The 21,054-nt window shown below is 40.1% G+C and overlaps 1 protein-coding gene across 5 annotated transcripts in view; it reads right to left on the reverse strand.

The window, feature by feature from the left end:
* The window catches only part of LOC138758958 (protein unc-13 homolog A), a 290,629-nt gene that overhangs the window by 182,702 nt on the left and 86,873 nt on the right, over nt 1-21,054 (reverse strand). For 4 of the 5 annotated variants that reach the window (XM_069928638.1, XM_069928637.1, XM_069928635.1 and 1 more), the window contains 5 exons: nt 16,200-16,317; nt 14,687-14,810; nt 13,183-13,256; nt 7,920-7,974; nt 5,709-5,744 (listed from right to left, as the gene is read on the reverse strand). In XM_069928638.1, coding sequence (XP_069784739.1) covers nt 5,709-5,744; nt 7,920-7,974; nt 13,183-13,256; nt 14,687-14,810; nt 16,200-16,317 — 407 coding nt within the window. Of the gene's footprint in view, nt 1-5,708; nt 5,745-7,919; nt 7,975-13,182; nt 13,257-14,686; nt 14,811-16,199; nt 16,318-21,054 lie in introns of those variants that run through there. The other variant, XM_069928639.1, reaches the window with a different exon arrangement.

A 21,054-nucleotide genomic window follows, 5' to 3' on the forward strand; every position in this document is an offset into this window, starting at 1 on the left:
GCCTGACCACCAAGTACGGTGCCAATAGCTCCCAGTTAAAAACTCTGTATTTAAGTTCAGGTGGCCAGAGGTGCCTGCTAAGAAAAAGCCAGGGGCTACCATTGTTCATCAATCAGCTGTTTGAGGACCCCTCCAACTGCTGTGCTGGAGGTGTCCACCACAAGGATGGTCAGTGCCTGTGGCCTAGGGTAAACCAGAAGGGTGTCATTGGCCAGAGCATCCTTTGCCTTCTGGAACACCTCCAAGGTCTCCCCATCCCAGGCAATATCTTTATTTTTCCCCGCCATGAGCACAGGGGGTGCATGATTCAAGCTGCTGCCGGTATGAACTGATGGTAAAATGTAATCATAAAGACAAACTCCTGCAGCCCCTTCATGGCCAGAGGTCTCGTGAACCACCGAATGGCCTCCACCTTCTCGGGCAGTGGTTTTTCCCCGTACCTGTTGATCTGATGCCCCAGTAAGTTAATTGTGTCCCACCCAAACTGACACTTGGCAAGGTTAATGGTCAGTCCGAACACCTGCAGGTGGATGAATAGTTGTCTGAGGTGGGCCATTTGCTCTGAATGGTTGCAGCTGGCAATAAGGATATTATCCAGGTAGATGAACATGAATGGGAGACCCCGGCCCACCATGTCCATCAGCCGCTGAAAAGTCTGGGCAGCATTCTTAAGGCCGAAGGGCATCCTCATGAATTTGAGCAGGCCAAAGGGGGTGATTATGGCAGTTTTTGGGTGTATTTGGATTTGATGATACCCCCTGATTAAAATGACCTTTGAAAACACCTTTGCCCCTTCAAGCTGGTGGTAAAGTCTTGGATATGGGGCATGGGGTATTTGTCTAGTGTGGTGGCCTCATTGAGGTGTTAATAAATACTACATGGCCTCCACCTCCTGCTGCCTTCAGGACCACATGCAGGGGTGGCGGGGGGGGGGCAGGGGCTGTTCGATTGCCGCACTATCCCCAACTCTTCCATTTTCTCAAATTCCTCTTTGGCGAGGGCAAATTTTTCAGAGGGGCGGCAGCACACCCTGGTGTGGAGCAGAGGACCCCTCGGTGAGGAAGTGATACCTTACCCAGTGCTTTGGTTCTGCAAGGAACTCCACCAGGATGCATGTGTAGGTGTTGTGGATAGTGTTACAGAGTCGAGCTGGGGGCTGGTAGTTTGGCTTCCCCTGGGGCATCATTTGAAAAGTTATTGCATGCACCAAATGCCGCCCTTTCAAGTCTACCAGCTGGCAGTGGGCATGCAGGAAATCAGCACCCAGGAGTGATTGCGCCACTGCTGCGACAGTAAAACACAAAAATTGGTGGCCAGCAAATCGTAAGGAAATAGTGTGGGTGCTATAAGTTTGTATAGAAGTACTGTTTGCTGTCCTCAATGCTGGGGCCTGCTTGGCATTCTGGGTGTCGTGGGCCTTGGGTGGACGGACACTTATTTCAGCACTGGTGTCCACAAGGAACCACCTTCCTGAAAGAGCCCTACATGTGAAGGAGGCTGTCAGTTGGCCATCTGCTGCAGCCATTAACGACAGCTTGCCGTGGTGTTTCCCAGAATCACGCAGGGTGGGTGGCATTGACCGGCCCCTGCACTTCAAGGTAATAATAACAATATGGCTGGGTAAGGAGTCCACTTTCCTCTCCGTCTGCTGTGGCCTTGTTGCTGGCTGGGGTTGAGGCTCGGTGATCTATTCCACAAGGCACTGTTTTTTCCTTTGCTCTCCATAGCACGCTTGTCTAGGCTGTGACTTTCCTCGGGTCACTGAAGTCCTCGTCGGAGAACAAGAGTCAGATATCCTCGGGTAGCTGTTTCCGGAAAATCTACTCAAAGAGCAGGCAAGGCTGTGTGCCCCTTGGCAAGTGCAAGCATCTCACTCATGAGGGTAAATTGGGCCCTGTCTCCCAAATAGTCCAAGTGCAACAAACTGGCAGCACACTTGTGCCATGATAGCCTGACAGTGTGGGCACCATATTTGCCTTGTTCTGGAGGCTGCCATAGGAAATCAAAGACCATCACTGCCGTGTCCTGGTTGAACGAGCTCACTATGTAGTAGTAGCAGCAGGTGTCGTTGGTGTTGATCTGTCGAAGGTGGAACTGGGTCTCAGCCTTATCGAACCAGATGTGTGGCCGCGATGCCCAGAACATTGGCAGTGAGACCGAGTGGAGAGCTGCTTGGTCCGTTATCTTCGGGTCCAACTGCCAGTTGGACCTGTCGGGTGTTCACCCATGTAGCGTGCACACTATGCCAAGTGTGGAGTAAGAACGACACACACACAGTCGAGTCGAGGTCAAAGACTGATTTATTGCTCTGCCAGCTCTGTTTATATTCACTCCCTGCCTCTGACAACAGGAGTGACATCATCACAGCGCCGACTTTCAATGGGCTGGCGTTCCCATTGTTACCCACTGTGCAGGGAGTCATGAGGGATGACGACCATTGGTCCCTGTGGGGCCTTCGCGATCGCCGCATTTGCCGCCATTTTGTGAGCCATGTCACAACTTAGTTCATGGACTGCTATAGACCCATCTTATCTGAAGGTCAACTTGTATGCCGAAATATACAGTACATATCATTTCTATGTTCCAAATGAGTGATCCATGTATTAAAAAGTGCTGTAATTTCTACATGGTCAAACCAAAATTTACACAAATACCCTTTAATAAAATCTGGAATGTGAAATTTAATTACATGTGAATTGTTTTATTACAAATTTAAAACCGTGGAGTATAGGGCCTAAAAAAGGAAAAAAAGTGTCTTTGTTCCAAAGATTATGGAGGGCACTGTATATACTAGCTCTCAGAACATTTCCAATCAATCCCATTCTTATACATTTCCTTATAATCGATTTTCCCATTAATCCCAACTGGAGCTCCTACCTTTCACCTACATTAGAGGCAATAGGGAGTGTCAATTAACCTACTAGCACAAGAATGGAGGAAAACCACAAGGTCACAGGTTTAAAAAAAGAGGCACCCAGGTAGCAAGAGCATTGTTACAGCAAAAATAACTCCTGGGGCCACCATTATGAACTGATAAAATAACTCCTGGACCCACCATTATGAACTGAGAAAATAACTCCTGGGGCCACCATTATGAACTGAGAAAATAACTCCTGGGGCCACCATTATGAACAGAAAATAATTCCTGGGGCCACCATTCTGAACAGAAAATAACTCCTGGGGCCACCATTATGAACTGAGAAAATAACTCCTGGGGCCACCATTATGAACTGAGAAAATAACTCCTGGGGCCACCATTATGAACAGAAAATAACTCCTGGGGCCACCATTATGAACAGAAAATAACTCCTGGGGCCACCATTATGAACAGAAAATAACTCCTGGGGCCACTATTATGAACTGAGAAAATAACTCCTGGGGCAACCATTCTGAACTCAGAAAATAACTCCTGGGGCCACCATTATGAACAGAAAATAATTCCTGGGGCCACCATTCTGAACAGAAAATAACTCCTGGGGCCACCATTATGAACTGAGAAAATAACTCCTGGGGCCACCATTCTGAACTCAGAAAATAACTCCTGGGGCCACCATTCTGAACTCAGAAAATAACTCCTGGGGCCACCATTCTGAACTGAGAAAATAACTCCTGGGGCCACCATTCTGAACTCAGAAAATAACTCCTGGGGCCACCATTCTGAACTCAGAAAATAACTCCTGGGGCCACCATTCTGAACTCAGAAAATAACTCCTGGGGCCACCATTCTGAACTCAGAAAATAACTCCTGGGGCCACCATTTTGAACTCAGAAAATAACTCCTGGGGCCACCATTCTGAACTCAGAAAATAACTCCTGGGGCCACCATTTTGAACTCAGAAAATAACTCCTGGGGCCACCATTTTGAACTCAGAAAATAACTCCTGGGGCCACCATTCTGAACTCAGAAAATAACTCCTGGGGCCACCATTCTGAACTCAGAAAATAACTCCTGGGGCCACCATTTTGAACTCAGAAAATAACTCCTGGGGCCACCATTATGAACTGAGAAAATAACTCCTGGGGCCACCATTTTGAACTCAGAACTCCTGGGGCCACCATTTTGAACTCAGAACTCCTGGGGCCACCATTTTGAACTCAGAAAATAACTCCTGGGGCCACCATTCTGAACTCAGAAAATAACTCCTGGGGCCACCATTCTGAATTCAGAAAATAACTCCTGGGGCCACCATTCTGAACTCAGAAAATAACTCCTGGAGCCACCATTATGAACTGAGAAAATAAATGCCACATCTTGCCAAGAAATATTTAATACTGTATTTAATGATAACTTCATTTAGATGTGATGACCAGCAAGATGCAGTTATGCACGATTAGTTCCTAACACAACATGCAAATCTTAGTAATATGATGAGGAAGCAGGTATTCTGAAAGGAGAGGAAATAAGCAGTCATCTATGAATTTTCAGCAAGGTCGTAGGAAAACAAGCATGACAGCTTTCTTGAGTCCGATAAATAAACAATGAAAATATTTTCCATGCATATACCTAGAATTGTATTAATCCCCCAAAAAATCCAAGACTGTTACACTGGTGTTCCATTTTAACTTCCAGTCAACCCTCTCCTTTAATCAACATTCCTCATTCTATGTAATTCCAAGATGAGGCCAGCAAATAAACAGTGCATTTATTACATTTCAAGTTTTGACCACATGAAACTGAACTAAATCCTCGTTCAAACAACTGCCTGTGACATGATTCAGTGATGGGGATTTGTTTTCCCAAAAAAGTTAGAAATGAAGATCTTCAGAGGTGAGTAACAATTAAATACTTATTCTGAATTTTTAAAATGTTTAAAAGGCAAGTCATTTACTTGTACATTGTCTGTGCATTTTCTTTAAAAACACTAAACGTATCTGCATCTGCAATATTTTCCTTCTGCATATTACATTAATTCAAATGTCATGGTATATTTAATTCCACAGAACAAAATAATACATGTAGTATACCATTTTGAATATAAATATTGTATATTTCAATTAATAGAGTAACTGACTAATCAGGAATGAAAAATAATGAACAATCATGTTGGTTATAATTATCAATGTTAAATTATAGAAACATAAAATTATGGAAGTATTAGATAAGATAGAGGTAGGCAAGTTGTTACCAGTGGTAGGTAAGAGTAGAACTAGAGGATATGGCCTTAAGATTCAGGGCAGTAGATTTTAGATGTAGATGAGGAGGAACTGCTTTTCCCAAAATGGTGAATCTATGGAATTCTTTTCCATTAAAACAGTGGAGGCTACCTCAGTAAATAAGGTTGGATAGATTTTTACATAGTTGGAGAATTAAGAGGTATGGGAAAAAGGCAGGTAGGTGGACATGAGCCTATTGTCAGATCAGCCGTGATCTTATTGAATCGCTCGATGGGTCAGATGGCCTGCTCCTATTTCTTATGTTGCCATTATGATATTAATGACCATTTTTAGGTTACAGTATTTAGTTTCATTTCAATTAAAACTAAATTATTTGAATGCATACCTAGTACCCAGCTAATGTAGTGTATCTTTTTTTTTAAGAAAAAAGCCAATCCTTCCCAATTTGGTCTTTCAACCTCATTCTGCATCGTAAAATCTGCAGCCTTGTTGAAAAAAAGTTATTTACTCACTACACAATAATCTATTTTTGACTGAATCTGCAGTCTAATAATAGATATATTGTCAGCCAGAAGCAACAAATAACTACATACTTTGATGTTCTCCCCAGCCGAAATAGCTCCAGTTGCCTGTGGGACAATGAAGGATAGCAAGTAATTAAAAAAAAAACAGAACAATAAAGAACCAAGCAATAATAAAAGCAAGCTTAATTTACCAAACTGGCATCATCATTCCAAAAAAAATCCTCTCCATGGTTTTTTAAAAAAAAACTCTGCACACAAATTATTTTAAATTTAATCCTTTAGATGGTAAATTGATTCATTAACATTGAATTATTGGGGGAGATTATCCATTTGAAACCTTGTAAGCTTACATTTTAAAACTGCAGGAAAACCTCAAGGCTGTTGCAGGACTTGACTCACTGACCATCTCTTTGTTTCCAACAGATGCTGCATAACCTGCTGAGTTTTTCCAGGAGTTTATTTTTTTTTGCCCTAGATTCCAGCATCTCTAGTCTCTTGCATCTCCATGCCTCCATTTGTACCCTGCATCCTTGGTGTACAGTAAATTACCTTTTGTTTTCCAGCATTTTCTTACGTTTGTTATGCTCTGGATATAGGGTCACTAAGAGGGAACATCAGTAAAAATTGACTTCAAACACTAATGTTTAACTGAGAACTTATACCTACTATGCTTCACTGTTGTAGTATTAAAGTATAGCAAAATGAAATATCTAGGTGAAGAAAGGTGGCTGATCCTTTTGTAGGCAGTCGTCTCAATGTGATCTTTTGAGAAATGAAATAAAGCAGAGCTGTGTTTTTAAAGGACGTTTATGCATTCAAGGCATGAAGTATTTCCTAGTAAGAGCCCCTTGTATAAAATTTTCCACCATGAAACATGGAGAGCAGTGGTTCTCAACCTTTTTCTTTCCTCTCACATACCACTTAAAGTAATCCCTATGCCATCGGTGCACTGTGATGAGTAAGGGATTGCTTAAGGTGGCGAGAGGGAAGGGAAGGTTGAGAATCACTGCTCTAGACCCAATTGTTACTGAACTGTTTTGCTTGAGAAAGATTGTCATTGGCCCATTCCCTTTGGAGTTATGAAACCGTGCACATAATGAGTCAATTAGGTACAATTTAAACAGCGGTTTTCAACCTTTTTCTTTCCATCCACATACCACCTGTGGCATAGGAAATACTTAAAGTGGTATATGAGTGGAAAGAAAAAGGTTGAGATCCACTGACATAGAATTTCACTTACTTTGTGCCTCCCAATCATGACTGCAGGAAGTAGAAATACACAGCAGGAGAAAAAGCTCAGCAACTTGAGGCAAACTTTTCACCCTCAAAGTCCTAATCAATATGGCTGGCAGTATTTCCCTATTATAAGGAACAAAATTACTTGAATGGGCTTCTTAAACACTGTGGCTAAAGGATAGTTTTGGGCCCTATCTAATTTCCTCTCCAAACCTCTGATGCTCAAATGGACATTCAGCAAATAAGACCTTTCAAAGAGTGCCATCTAATATTTTTACAACATTAGGAGCCTCCACTCATACTCAAGTTCATCACTTATTTTCCAGTCTCCCAGACTTAAATCATCTTCAGGGTCCTCCACTGACCTCACTCCTGATTACATCAACTTCTCCAGCTTTATAGCCACAATCTCCATTCATCTAGCCCTCACCTCTTCCACATTCTTTTCAGTGTACATTTGGTAATGAAGCGTTGACCAAGAGACATGTGAACCACAATCTTGACACCTCTCCATTTCCACATTCTTCATCAATTCTTAATGCAACTTGGAACTATTTTACAGTGTACTGTATTAACTAATGTACATTAATCACTCTGACATTAACCAAGAGAATGGTTATGTTGTATTTTGATCTTGAAGAGATGAAGACACGCAGCTGAATAGATAAAATGAGTTTTGCCATTACATTTTATCAACCACTGATTTTGTATTTAGGTAACAATAGATGGAATCTTATTCCTGGAAACATTGGTTTATTATATTAAATCATATTTTACAATTTCATATTTATGGCAAAATCAGAAGTCTTCATGGCCATATGATAGAGTTATTAAGATATAGATAACTTAATCAAAAGGTTTTTATTATTGATTATAAGATAGTGAAACATACATGTATTAATTGGTGACTGGTCCTAAATACATCAATACAAAATTAACTGTCTTCTGTATCAATTTTTGAAGTAAACCAAGAACTAGGACTTATAGGTTCAAGGTTAACATTAATAATTAGACAAATACTATATTATATTTGGTCATACTTACAACACTGAGAGTCTGGAACAGGTAAAGGTCTCTCCTCCTCCCCTTGGAATGCAAACTAATTTGAAAAAGGTATCATTATACCTCAACATTACAAATCAAATTGTAATAGTTTGACCTCTACACATGCAATATTGGTCAAATGTTAAATCTGAAGTATTGTCTGTATGGCATTTATAGATTTAAATTTTAGCATGTTGGCGCCAACAGTGTTACTGACTATAAACTGCACAGATTTTAGAAAAGGAATAGCTCTCTTTTTACTCTCTTATAGCTGCTTCACTCAGTTGACATTGGCTTCTGAACAAGGCCTTTCTCTAATCCATAAAGCAAACTCTCAGCAAGTGAGTTAGTATCTATAGAGAAATAATATTTCAAGTTGATAGCCATTCATCAGAACAGGACTTCCTGAACATTCAGACTGATTTACTGAATAGATTCAGCATTTTCAGATTTTATTTCAGATTTCCAGCATCCAGCACAATTTGCTTTTTCACCATTCTAGCATGTTAAGCAACAATGATACCTTTAAAGGGCATTTCCATCTGTGAACAGGACCCAAAACAGCAAGACTGCTCAAACAATCAAATTGGAAGAGTGAAAAGCTGAGCCAAAACTACAAAGTATGCATTATAATTATATCAAGTAAAATTGATAGGAAAAAGAAAATCAGGTGGTATTAACAGAAAGAAATAAAGAGTTTGAGAAAAAGTTTAAAATTTGTTTAAATTTCTAGTATTAATTAACATTTGAAGGAACAAAAAAAAAATCACATTTTGATAAAAAGCCACAAGACTCGCACCCCCAGGTTGAGGAACAGCTGCTCCCCCTCCACCATCAGACTCCTCAACCACAAACTCAATCAAGGACTCGTAGACTTGCACTTTATTCGGTTTTTTTCCCCTCTCGAAATTGCAGTTTGTTTACATTTATTTATATGTGTAGGTTGAGCACAGGTTTTTTTTGCACTACCAATAATTCTCCCTTGCCTGTAAGAAAACGAATTTCAGGGTTGTATGTGATGTTATCTCTTCTTCTGGCTATCCCTCCCATATAATGATGATGGTTCCTTTCAGTCAGCTTGTTGGGTTTGATAGGCGCATTCTGGAGTAGCTGGACAAGAACTGCTTGCCATATACTTGGCAGGTGAGGGCTGAGGGGCAACAGGGGCCTAAGCTCTCTGGTGGTGCTTCCTATGCCTTTCCTTTGTTGCCTCTGGGCTTTTTCTCAGCAGCATCCCTCTGCTGTGAGTGACTTTGAACTAGATCCTACCACATTGATGGGACAATGTCAGGTTTCTGTCCAGAACATCCTTGAACTGTAGTCACTGGTCTCCTTGTTTTTGGGCACCACTGGACAGTTGGCCGTACAAGATGTCCTTGGGTAGTTTTCTGTCAGGCATTCTGACAGCATGTCTTGCACAGCGCAGTTGGGCTGACATCAAGGTTGAAACTGCTGACATTTCGGCTCAAAAACAGGTGATCTTCAGAAAACATAGATGTTGCTGCTACAGTTGGTCAAGCTGACATAAGTGACTCTGACATGGGCACCTCATCTCACATTCATATAGCAAGGTTGATATGACAATGGCCCTGTATACCTTGCACTTGGTGGCCAACCTGATTTGTGCCAAACCCGATCTTTCAGTTGACCAAAGGCAAAGCAGGTCTTTCTGGTTCTTGACTCAATCTCTACATCTAGAGAAGCCGAAGAGATTATGTGCTGGCCAGGTGGCAAAACTTGTTGGGAGCATTGAAACGATGTCATCAATGATGAGAGTTAGGTTGGTCGAAAACTTCCATCTTGTTCAGGCTGTTTGTGAATCCGTAGCTCTTAGCAGCACTGGCAAAGGGTGTGTGTGTGCGTGCGTGCGTGCGTGGAGCTGCCTCAGTGAGAAGATCATATCCACTGTACTACGGCCTGTTCAAAAACCACAGTGGCTGTCTAGAAGAATGTTGGCATTGATGTTGGACTCCAAACATCTAAGGATGATCTTTGCAAGGCATTTTCTGACAGAAGAGATGGCACGATAATTGTTGCAATCTCTGTTCTCCCTTCTTCTGGTGGATGGTCACAATTGATGAGTCTTTGAAGTCTTGTGGTAGTTCTGCGATTCCTCACAACTTTGAGAACAGCTGTGCAGGCATAATGTCAGTGTGTTACCACCATACTGGTAGATCTCATCTGCTATACTGTCAGGCCCTGGTGCTTTATTGGGTTTTAGCTGTTTGATGGATGACCTTGTGAAGAGTAGGGGGGAGTACCTAGCTCAAACAGTATGAGTCAAGGGTGTACTCTGTCTAGTGCTTAATTGGTGATGGTTCCTGATCTATTCAGCAGCTTGTATGTGTTCTTGCCCTCTTTTTATGTGCTCTGACCTCTGTGAAGAGACTGTCTTTGCTCAGGAGTTGTGAGGTACCTTGCTTTGATGGACCATACACAACCTTGATTGTGATGACTCAAAAAAACTTTTATGAAGCAGTCAGTAAAGGGTTGCAACACCATGGCCTTGTTTCTCCACCATTGGTCTTTCATAGCTGTAAAGATGATATTGCACTCAAAAAGTCATGTTTTTTTGGAATTTGAGTTTGGATGCCAAAGAAAAGCTTGGTGTGCAACCTCCTTAGCTCTTAGAAATCTTGCACAGATTGGTTGTTCTCATCAACCAGTCTTGATGCTTGTGCTGGACTTTCCCCAAGGTGTCCTGGGTAGTGCTGTAGACCATTTCTTTCAAAGCATTCCAGTGCTCAGTAATATCGTCTGGTGGATTCTGAACCAGTCTTCTTAGCGCAGTTTCTATGGAGGTTTTCAGGGTATCAGCACACTCACGGTGTTTTAATTTGGTGATATTCAGCTTTATGGGTGGTTTGCCACAATCAGTCTGGGTGGAGGTTTGATTGATAAACATAGATCTGACCACACCATTTGATGATCAGTTGAGCACTCAGCTCCATGCTTAACTTTAGTGATACAAACATCTGAGATGTCTCGTTGATGGGTAATGACAATGAGATGCCAGTTTTTTGATCGTGGATTCGTCCATGCGCATTTGAGCTTGTTTGGCAATATGAACAGCGTGCAAGTAATGCACAGTTTGAATTCTGTGCACATTGAGAGAAGCAGTAGACTTACTGTTACCAATTCCTTGGTGTCCAATCACACCAGGCTACACAGTCGACTCCGTGCCAACCTGAGCATTAAAGTCTCCCAGCAACATCAGCTTATCTGAAATTGCCATGCTATGGATGGTGATCTTCAAATCACTATAAAATGCCTCCTTGACTTCACTGGGATTAGTCAGAGTTGGGGTGTAAACCTTGACCATGGTGAGGTGGAGCTTTGCTTGCAGAGGTATTTGAAAGGTCTGAATTCGATCATATACAGCAACAAGCAGGGTAGGTAGCTTTGCTGTGAGGCAATTCTTGATAGCCAAGCACACAGCAGATTCTCCTTTTCTTCCTCCAGGCCTACCAGAAGAATGTGTACCCTCCTTTCTCTTCACAGCACGTCCACTACAGCGAGTTGAGACTCTTTGGGAGCCACAATGTCAATTCTGTAGTCCTTGAGCACACAAGCAATAAGTGCAACATGTCTCTCTGGGTGATCAGAAATAGTACTGTCCAATAGAGTTCGTACACTCCACGAGGAGACAATCAGATTCTACTTGTGATTCTTACCACTAGTGTTGGATGACCCACCAGCCTCGGCACACTGGCCAGGTTGGTGTGAGTGGGCTTTGTTTCAGCCATCTTTTCTAGCCCATTTCCTTAGTGTAGGGTGAGCAGTGTCTCTCTAAAAAGGACTGCTTAGATCCAGAGGGTGCTGCCTCACCGGATCTCTGCTCTGTAATCCACATGTGACCACTCCCCCTGCAATGTAGACTTGTGACTACTGCTCCCAGCTAGTCAAGCCTACCGCTTCGTCACTTGTCTGTTCGACAGGACTTGGGTGTGTTGAGGATATCCTACTCCTCAGAAAGGAACAGCATTGTGTGAATGGATTTTAGGTGAGTAGAGGGTTGCACTGGTCCAGACCCACCTTCTCAACATCCCCTCCCAGATTCAGTGGCATGGTGAGGCCCAAGGCAGCTGGGGGAAGTTCTGTTGCAGTGAATGGCCAGACCAAGCTTCAATGCAAGGAATGCCCTTTTCACACTTCATGCCATGTGTTTGCCAGATGGCTGCTGACCCTATGAGAGGGTTTGCCCACCCTTTGACAGGTTTTGTTTTTCATTCTGCAGGGTGTCTATCCACCCTTTGCGCCAGGCAAGTTTAGTTGCTGACTCTCCGACAGGTAGTACTGGGTTACATGGCACCAATAGCATTCAGACAAATGACAATTTTAGATTACCAATGATCTTACTAATCAATAAAGGCACGATGAAATAAGTGTTCTTTCCTTACTCCTAATTTTCCAAGTTCATAATTTCCACGTTAAACCATTAAGGTGTAAACACTGAGGGTTTACACCTGGTGTAATTGGTGTAGCCTGGTGTGATTGGACACCAAGGAATTGGTAACGGTAAGTTCTCTCAATGTGCACAGAATTCAAACTGTGCATTACTTGCACGCTGTTCAGATTGCCAAACAATGTTGCATGTAATAATGTGATGTTAAGTACGTGCTCTGACATAAATCTGAAATCTGAGATACATTTTTCAGCATAGGTTTTTTTTATATAAAATAAATCTTATTTCCTAAACTGCTTAAAAACTCATGGAAAATAGAATGCACCAGGTATTTTCTGGAGTATTCATTGGGGAAAATCAATGGGGAAGTAACCTCCAGTCAATGCACATGCTTCAATGTCCAGTGGCGAAATTCTGTCATGATGTTTCTAGTGAAGGATCATAGTTCCCTCAACAACAACCAGTTCAACTTGTATTTGAACAATGAAAACAAACTCTCCTGCTAAGACATGAAGATTTTAAAAGGAAATAAAACAAAATAATAACAAGAATAAAGATTTTATTTTTAGCACATCAATATATTATACACTTGTCAAAAGTTAAGGTTTTGGATTGCCAAGATGATGGAAATATGCTTCTACTTGAAATTATACTTTAAATATCCAGATGTGTGAGTGCTATTGAATAGAAAGATTTAATCCTGATAATATTTCTTACTCTGTAGTCCTAGGACTAAATTTTTAAAATGTTGACCTACAAAAGTTCAAAATGATATAGACTTTGTAGAATTTTAAAAAACCAACAATGCCTGCAAATGCAAAACAAAAACAAAAAAAAAACACTGTATTGAAGACTTACTTCGTCATGATCTCTCATTGCATTTAGCTGTTCCAATTTTTTGGCCCAATACTGTGCTTCTTCTTCTGGGATATCTGCAATGAAAAATACAATTTGTCATTATATGCATCTAAAAATAAAATAAAAAATCTGGAAAATGGGAGCAGGCAACTTAACAATAATGACAAAGTGTTCATTTATACTTTAAAAAGTCTGAAATTAGTGTACAATTTCATCCTTATTATTGTATCCAATTAGTTGCAGTTAAATCTCATTATTCCAAGCATGATTTTTCTCTGTGTATCAATGCAATAACTTTCATTTTAGACATTAAATTCCCTAAACTGTACATGGCCTTTGGAAGAAAAAATCATTTTACTCATGAATCTGGGGTACCAGGTTAAATTATTTATTTTCCTGTCAATTATTTAATTCATGTATAGTTTTAAACTTTAAAGCGCTGCATGGTTCAGTGTGATAAATAAATTCAGAATTAGAGATACACAAGGGTTCTTCATTTTGAATTTTTTGTTGCATTTTGCTCTGAGTTAATACTGAGTTTATGAGTTACTCAGTTTTACTGAATTAATGGGTATGTTAAATTGTATGATTTGAGTACATTAAATTGAAGAGAATATTTTTACTTTAATGCATTTCAGTGTTTGCTTACAAAAAAAATCACACTTTTTATACAGCAAAATGATGCAGCATTTTGAAAAATGGTGTCCACTAACCACAAATTAAAATGATTAATAAACATTACATAGCTCAGAAAATATGTTTATCTGATTATGCAGGTCTTCACAAAGTTCCATCGATAACCATGTTCACCCGATTCATTTTGCTTGCAAGCAAGGTTCCCTCAAGCACCAAGATATCCATATGGAACTGAACATAATGGCTATGTTGAAGTCACACTAGTTTTTCATTTTTCCTCTGAAAATTTGATTTTCTCCATAAAGGTAACAATTTCACACCTACATTAACCATTATTTGCCTTAAATAAATGCTTGAAGAAAATTAATCTGAAAAGGTTGAAATCAAATGGGGCTACTTACAGATGTAGCACAAGCTACTACAGCAGCCAAACAACAGATCTTGAAGTCTACAAGTAATAAAGCACCACATCTATCTGTGCATCTTGGAAAATGTTTTTACATTTAATTCTGCTTTAATTTTTAAAAAAAATAATGAAACAAAATACACAAGCATAGAGCAATTTGATCACAAAGATGAAAATGACAAGGAATAAAAGCTACCAAAGGAGCGACGAAATCCAAAGTAACACCAACAATCAGATTCATTCATTAAAGTAATTAAATGTTTTAAACAGGCAATAAAACAACATGTCAATAAAGGAATAATTATGGTCATTTATAATCATAGTAGAGATAGTAAAAGGGAAAAAAAAAGAGCGTTTTTTTGGGGGTATATTTTTTTTGGTCAGCATACAACACTTTTCATTCATGTGAAAGTTGTCAATTATAAATCAACCCTAACGAGACCAACTAAAGCCAAAACCTACCAAGAGGTAATTCAAATCGAGTGTCTAACAAAATCCTATGAAATGTTGGGTCTTTTGTTCCACAGATTTCATTATCTGTCATTATGACCTCTGAGTCAAGAGTCAGCCATTCACCAGGTCCCTCCTTCAAAGAGAAAGTGGAAAGCAAATGGTTGAAAGAGGAAGATAACAGCACACAAGGAAGTTACAGCTTGGAAAGTACAGAGAAAAATAATGACTTTTTAAAAATTTTCTATAGCTCAGCATATTGAACAAGATCTAAAGGATAGATGACGCTTTCAAAAATTGAAATAATTCCAAATCTATCTCCAACACTGTACCATTAAATATTTGGAATTTTTAAAAACTGCTAAATGTATCATTACCATTCGACTGAAAATAACCAGAACAGAACATTACAGCACAGTACAGGCCCTTCAGCCCACAATGTTTTGCCAACCTAAGTAGATCTACTCCTCATCAATATTCCCTTCCTCACAGCCCATAACATTCAATTTTGATACATCCATGAGCCTACCTTAGGCTTTTAAATATCCAATTGTCCCAGCATGCAGCAACCCACACCACCTCCCCCTCCCCACCCCATTGTCCCTGTAATGCATTTCAGGAACCCACCACTCTGTGTAAAACAAAAACCATCTCTGACATCTCCCCTAAACTTTCCTCCACTAACCTTAAACAGGCCAGCTATTAAGCTGCCTCTCATTTTCCAAAACTCCAAAGAGAAAACCCTAGCTCACTGAACCTTGACTCAAATTCATGCTGCTAAATCTCCTCTACACCCTCTTTAGAGTTTCCACATACTTCCTATCATGAGGTGCCCAGAACTGAACACAATATTCCAAGTGTGGTCTAGGCAGAGTTTCATAGACTTGCAACATTACCTCGCAGCTCTTGAACTCGATCTTAAAGGCCAGCAGACAAAATCCTTTCTTAACTACCCTATCGATTTGATATTAATGTTGTCTCTAATTTTTCTTTGTTGTCAAAAAAAATTATATTCATTTTAATCTGACAAATTTATCGAGAAGACAGTATTGTTTTTGCTATCATCAGAAAAATGGATTAACACCTATTTCAAAACCCGAAGATCTTGTGTTATTTAATGAAAGAAATGTTAAATTTCGAAAGGGTAAGAGGACTAATCACAAAAAATGAGAGGTTGGATTACACTCTAAGTGAAAGAGAAATAGGTCTTCTCCACTGAATCTACTGAAATCTCATCAGTCAAATAAATAATCTAAGGTGGCTTTACACTGCAACTTAAACATTTATGTGAAGAACAAATTGCTTTCATTGATTGTAATAAGTCATCTGGACAAATAATCTAGAGACGATAGATAACAGTTGGTTCCTGCAAAGGATCTTCCATCTGAAATATTCACTCAGTTTCTTTGAGATGCACCTGCTAAATGTTTCTCTAATATTTTCTATTTTTAATTTCAGATTTCTAATAGCTGCAGTTTTTAAAAAAAAACATTCAGACAACAATTTATTATTACAAATTGTTTACCTCATTTGATTGTCGTATACTCCTTAAAGGGATCCACACTGTACCAACCATTGTGTCCCAGATCAATCCTTTGTTCCACACTTCAACAGTTAAGCCTAGTTCCAAACGGTTGATTTCACTGCAAAATAAAAGGAAATAATTCTGAGACAGGAACATATACAGGTGCCTAACCTTTTGTCTGGGATCATCTGGCGTTGCTCAGAATCATTTTAAAGGCAGTCCCTCTAAGCAAATGCCTCACCCCTAGCTCCCACCGTCTGTTCCTCACACCCCACCCCCAGCCGTCCATTCATTGGCGCTCCTCTCCTCAACCCCCCCACCACATGGCCAATGCTAGACTATTTTGGGCCCTAGCGCCAGAGCTGTTCCAGCTGCGTGGAGGATTATGGTGAAGGAAGATGGCCGCATTGAACCAGCCGCCACTTCTCCCCCAGCAGGTGCTGGGGTGGCGGGGGGGGGCGGGGGGTGAGAGACACCTTTCCACCGAAGGTAAGACAGACCAGGACAGGGACAAGGGACCTCCCTCTGAAAATGGAGAATATTTGTACAACATTTTTAAAACTCAGTTATATTTAACCTACCCCCACCTCAAATGTCCAGCCTCCAAAATCACTGCAACTTAACCTGATTTAGTGTAAACGCCTGCCTGTGTGAACAGTCATTCTGGAGGTAAGTATGCTAGTGTATTATGGGAAATTAATGTGACTTATGTGTGAAAACCATATTTGGTGAGCAGATGTCATCCACTGAAAAAGGTGCTGGTTGCTGGAGGTTGCTGGTATTCGGAAACCCGGATAAAAGGTTAGGCACCTGTACTGAAATTAAAGAATGCTATTGATATTACACTTTAACAGATATGTTAAATTAATAAAATTCAGTAAAATAGTCAGTACAAAATGGATAGAACATGTGCCTCCACAGGTACTCCCCAATTTACAACCATAATTTGGATCAAAAGATCGGTCGTATTTCAAAATGGACGCAAGTCAGAATTTTGTCCATGCCCGTGGATTACCCAAGTATTAAAGGTAACTTTTGAATTAAATGTTGTATTTGTCAAACTATAACAGGGATACAGGCCATGCACGATCCAAAATGCGCATATTCACTTTGTTAGTCAGCATCCCTGGCACAACCTTCTTGATTCCTATGTGAGAGTTAAGCGCCCTGACGATATTGAATTCGCACCCTTAACTCTCATGCACGTGCCAACCAAACTCCAATACATGAACCCACCGCATATATGCCAACCAAAGACTCGTGCATGTGTAGAGGAATCAAGATGGCTGTGCCTAGTCTATGGACCCCGACAAATATCGTACGTACATTTTTGCTCTTATATGCTCTGGAACCCTGTTATAGTTTGTCAAATACAACATAAACAGTGTAAATGTTATGTACATATTTAAAAAAATTTGGTCATATGTGCAGATGGATGCAAGTCGCATAGGTCACAAGTTGGGGATTATCTGTATTGTGCACAACCTGTATGTTTCCCGGTCTGTTCTTCCACACTAATCAGCCCTTCCAGGTTGCTTCAACTCTCAACCTCTGAGGCACACACTAATTTTCATAAACTTAAAACAATAGTTTTTTTTTGTTCACCAAACAAAAATGATTAGTTATTTTAATGAACCTCACGACAATAGGATACAAGATCGTAAGGTAAGAATACTCCAGCAGATTTGTCAACACAATCTTTCATGAACCCAAAATCTTTAGACATTTGCCCATGGTCAATGAACACCGTCTTCCACAGTCCAGCTCCCAACACAAATCAGGCCCAGAGCAGCACAAGGGCTATCTCAGTACATTCAGCTACTGGACTTGCAACTTTCTTCCCCAACTACAATTCTCAGACTGTCACAGGAGTCTGAGATCAGAGCCATGGAATGTTTGTGAAGGTCTTTTGCACACAAACATCCTGCATCACAAGAGCAATTTTTTTTAAAATAAAGGAGAGCAAATCACATGACCCCTCAAGCCTCCAAATACAATATCATGGTGTATCTGATCTTGACCCGAGTGTGACATGTTCCCAATAACTGCTGGCATCTCTATCAACCAAAAATATGCATCTCTGCCTTGAAAATATTCAATGATTCACCCTCATAGTAAAGATTCATGTTCCCCAGAAAAGAAACTCCTCCACCTCAATCTTAACCAGATGACCTTTTTTTTCTGAAACCATGTCCCCTCCAGGTTCATCAATATTATGCTTCAATAACATTATCTCTCAATTATTCTAAACTTCAATGAAATTGGTCTAACCTACTCACCTTTCCTCAAAGCATACTGCAATCTCTTCATATCACAGCAATCAACATAATTAAAGTCTTTTCTGAAATGTTCCAAATGCAAGCATGCTTCTCCTAATACGAGGCAGTCTAAACTAATATGGATCAATCATGTGTCATCAATACCTAATACAGTCAAAAGGAAACTTTGCGATACAGTAACAAAATATTTTGGAAATATTTAGCAGGATTCACAGCGTCTATGGAGAAAAACAGTTTCTCTCCCCACCATGAGTACTTACAACATTATCATTACTTCAGGTTTTCAATTTCTGCAGTTTTTTTGCTTTCCTTGTTTTGGTACATAACTATTTTTTGCAATAAAGGCCAACTGTTTAAATGTAGGAAAGCCAGACTTTTCAATAATAGCATTTTTTATTTTCTCTCTATTTAATTTCATGCTACTTTTCTATCTTCCAACCAGATTTCCTTACATAACACTCAGACTATTTTATCCCCTCCAATAACATATCAATGTCATTTTTTTTATCTCCTCCACACAACAGGTTTCCCTACATATGAAAGCATATTGAATGCCTTTTGAAAACCCAGGATACATCTACAAGTTCCCCTTTAATAACCTCAAGAAACTTAAAAATTATCAAGTGTGGTTTTCATTTCAAAAAGTTACACTGATACTACATAATATTATGATTTTTTAAAAATGATCTGCTACTATTTCCTTAACAATGGTCTTTTTCATTTACAGTGACATACATCGGACTAATTGGCATAGTTTCCGCCTCCCTCCTTTCTTGAATTAGGAAGTAATATTTGTGGTTTTCCAGAATCAAGAGAGCATATTGGATATTGAAAATAAACATCATTCAACATTTAAAACACAAAACACACATATAACGCTAGAAGTTAAACAAGAAACTCTGCAGACACTGTGATTGTAATGTATAAGAAGAGCTGGAGAAACTCAGTAGGTCATGCAGCGTTCTTTATGTAAGAAAAAAAAAGAAACAGCCTTTATATAGCAACGGTAAAAATATATAACCGATATTTTGGACTTGAGCCCTTCATCAAGGAACAGAAAAATATCAGCAGGCGTCCGAACATTTTTCCAGCATGGTGTTTTTCCTTGTACAGATGTCTGCTGATGAAGGCCTCAAACCTGAAACTTTGGTTATGTACTTTTACCTTTGCTATATAAAGGGCACTGTATGACCTGCTGAGTTTCTCCAGCATTGTGTTTTTATTGTAATAAATTACTTGAGTTATTGGAAAAGAACAAAAAACTGATTTGCTGAATTAATGCAAATGCATGGGCACAAGGAGTGATGAATTCAGAACACCTTATCCCCCAAAAGCTACCAGCCTGCAGCTAAAATATCGTAAGCATATGGGGCACCCCAGAATAAAGGCAGCTTGCAAGTTTCCCATAAGCAAAATGATGACTATTAAAATACTTTGACATTGCCCAAACTGTATATAGGTGGAATAATAGCCCTTCCTATGAATGGCCAATGCAGTGTCCACAAAAAGTGAAAGTCTCGCATTCCCAGACCTTCAGAAGCTTGCCATATATACACATCTATATTGTCAATTTGCCACTGGTGGGGGAGATAATTTCCCTTCTCCTCAGAGAGAGCCCCTCACACCCATGGCAAGTTAGCTGTGGACAGTGGCACGGAACCGCTGCCCAACATGAACATCGCTGGTGAAGATAACACAGCTGCATCTTTTTTTTAAAAAAAACAAAGTACCAAATGGCCAAATCAAAGAGCTCAGACCCAAAGTGATGACTAACCATTCCTACCCATGGATGGTGTCAGACCTGCAGAGTTCCTCCAGCAGTTCTCTTCAACCATTCTCGCATAATGTACAGTCACTCTCGTCCTTTCATGGAACTCCTGAAGGGAGTGGCAGTCCTCATCGACCAGGTGACTGGCCTCACAAGTTGCTGATACCATCTGCACAGATGCAATTTACTTCTGGGCTGAGCTTTCAAAGTAACTTGTAAATATTCGAGATTGCCGAAGTCAAAGCTTGCATGTGTGTGCATGCCCTTCATTATATTCTTTGGTTTCCAAAGAAGTTTAATCCTCATCTCAAACTCTCTTAAAATGTATAAAAAACAATTATAAATCTTCATTAATGTAGTGTGTGGTTGTTGAGTTTGAAATCTTGGATTGCTGATAAGTTTATTTGTGTACCAACATTCTTACTTGTTGCAGCCAAACAGGGATGCAAGATACACCAACCACACCAGTATACATTTATCATCTCTGTCCATTCTGGATTAAGTTAGATAAACAAGCATTCAGTTACATTTAGTGCAAAAAAAAAAGTGACATTTTAAAAGTGCAGATGGGTCTTTTTGTGTTCTCAGGATAGTTTATGATCCAAGTCATACGGAGAGGTTCAAGAGCCTGACAGACGTTGGAAAGAAACTGCTCTTGAAGCTAGAGGTGCTAGTCTTTAAGATTCTACTTGAAGATAACAGAAAGAGATTGACCAGGGTGCTGGGATCCTTTGCCAGTTGCTGGCTTCTTCAGGTAGCAGCATGCATAGCTCTCTTTAATATTGGGGAAAGGGGTCAAGCCCTTGAC

This window comes from Narcine bancroftii, chromosome 3, assembly GCF_036971445.1.
Source record: "Narcine bancroftii isolate sNarBan1 chromosome 3, sNarBan1.hap1, whole genome shotgun sequence".
Lineage (NCBI taxonomy): Eukaryota > Metazoa > Chordata > Chondrichthyes > Torpediniformes > Narcinidae > Narcine > Narcine bancroftii.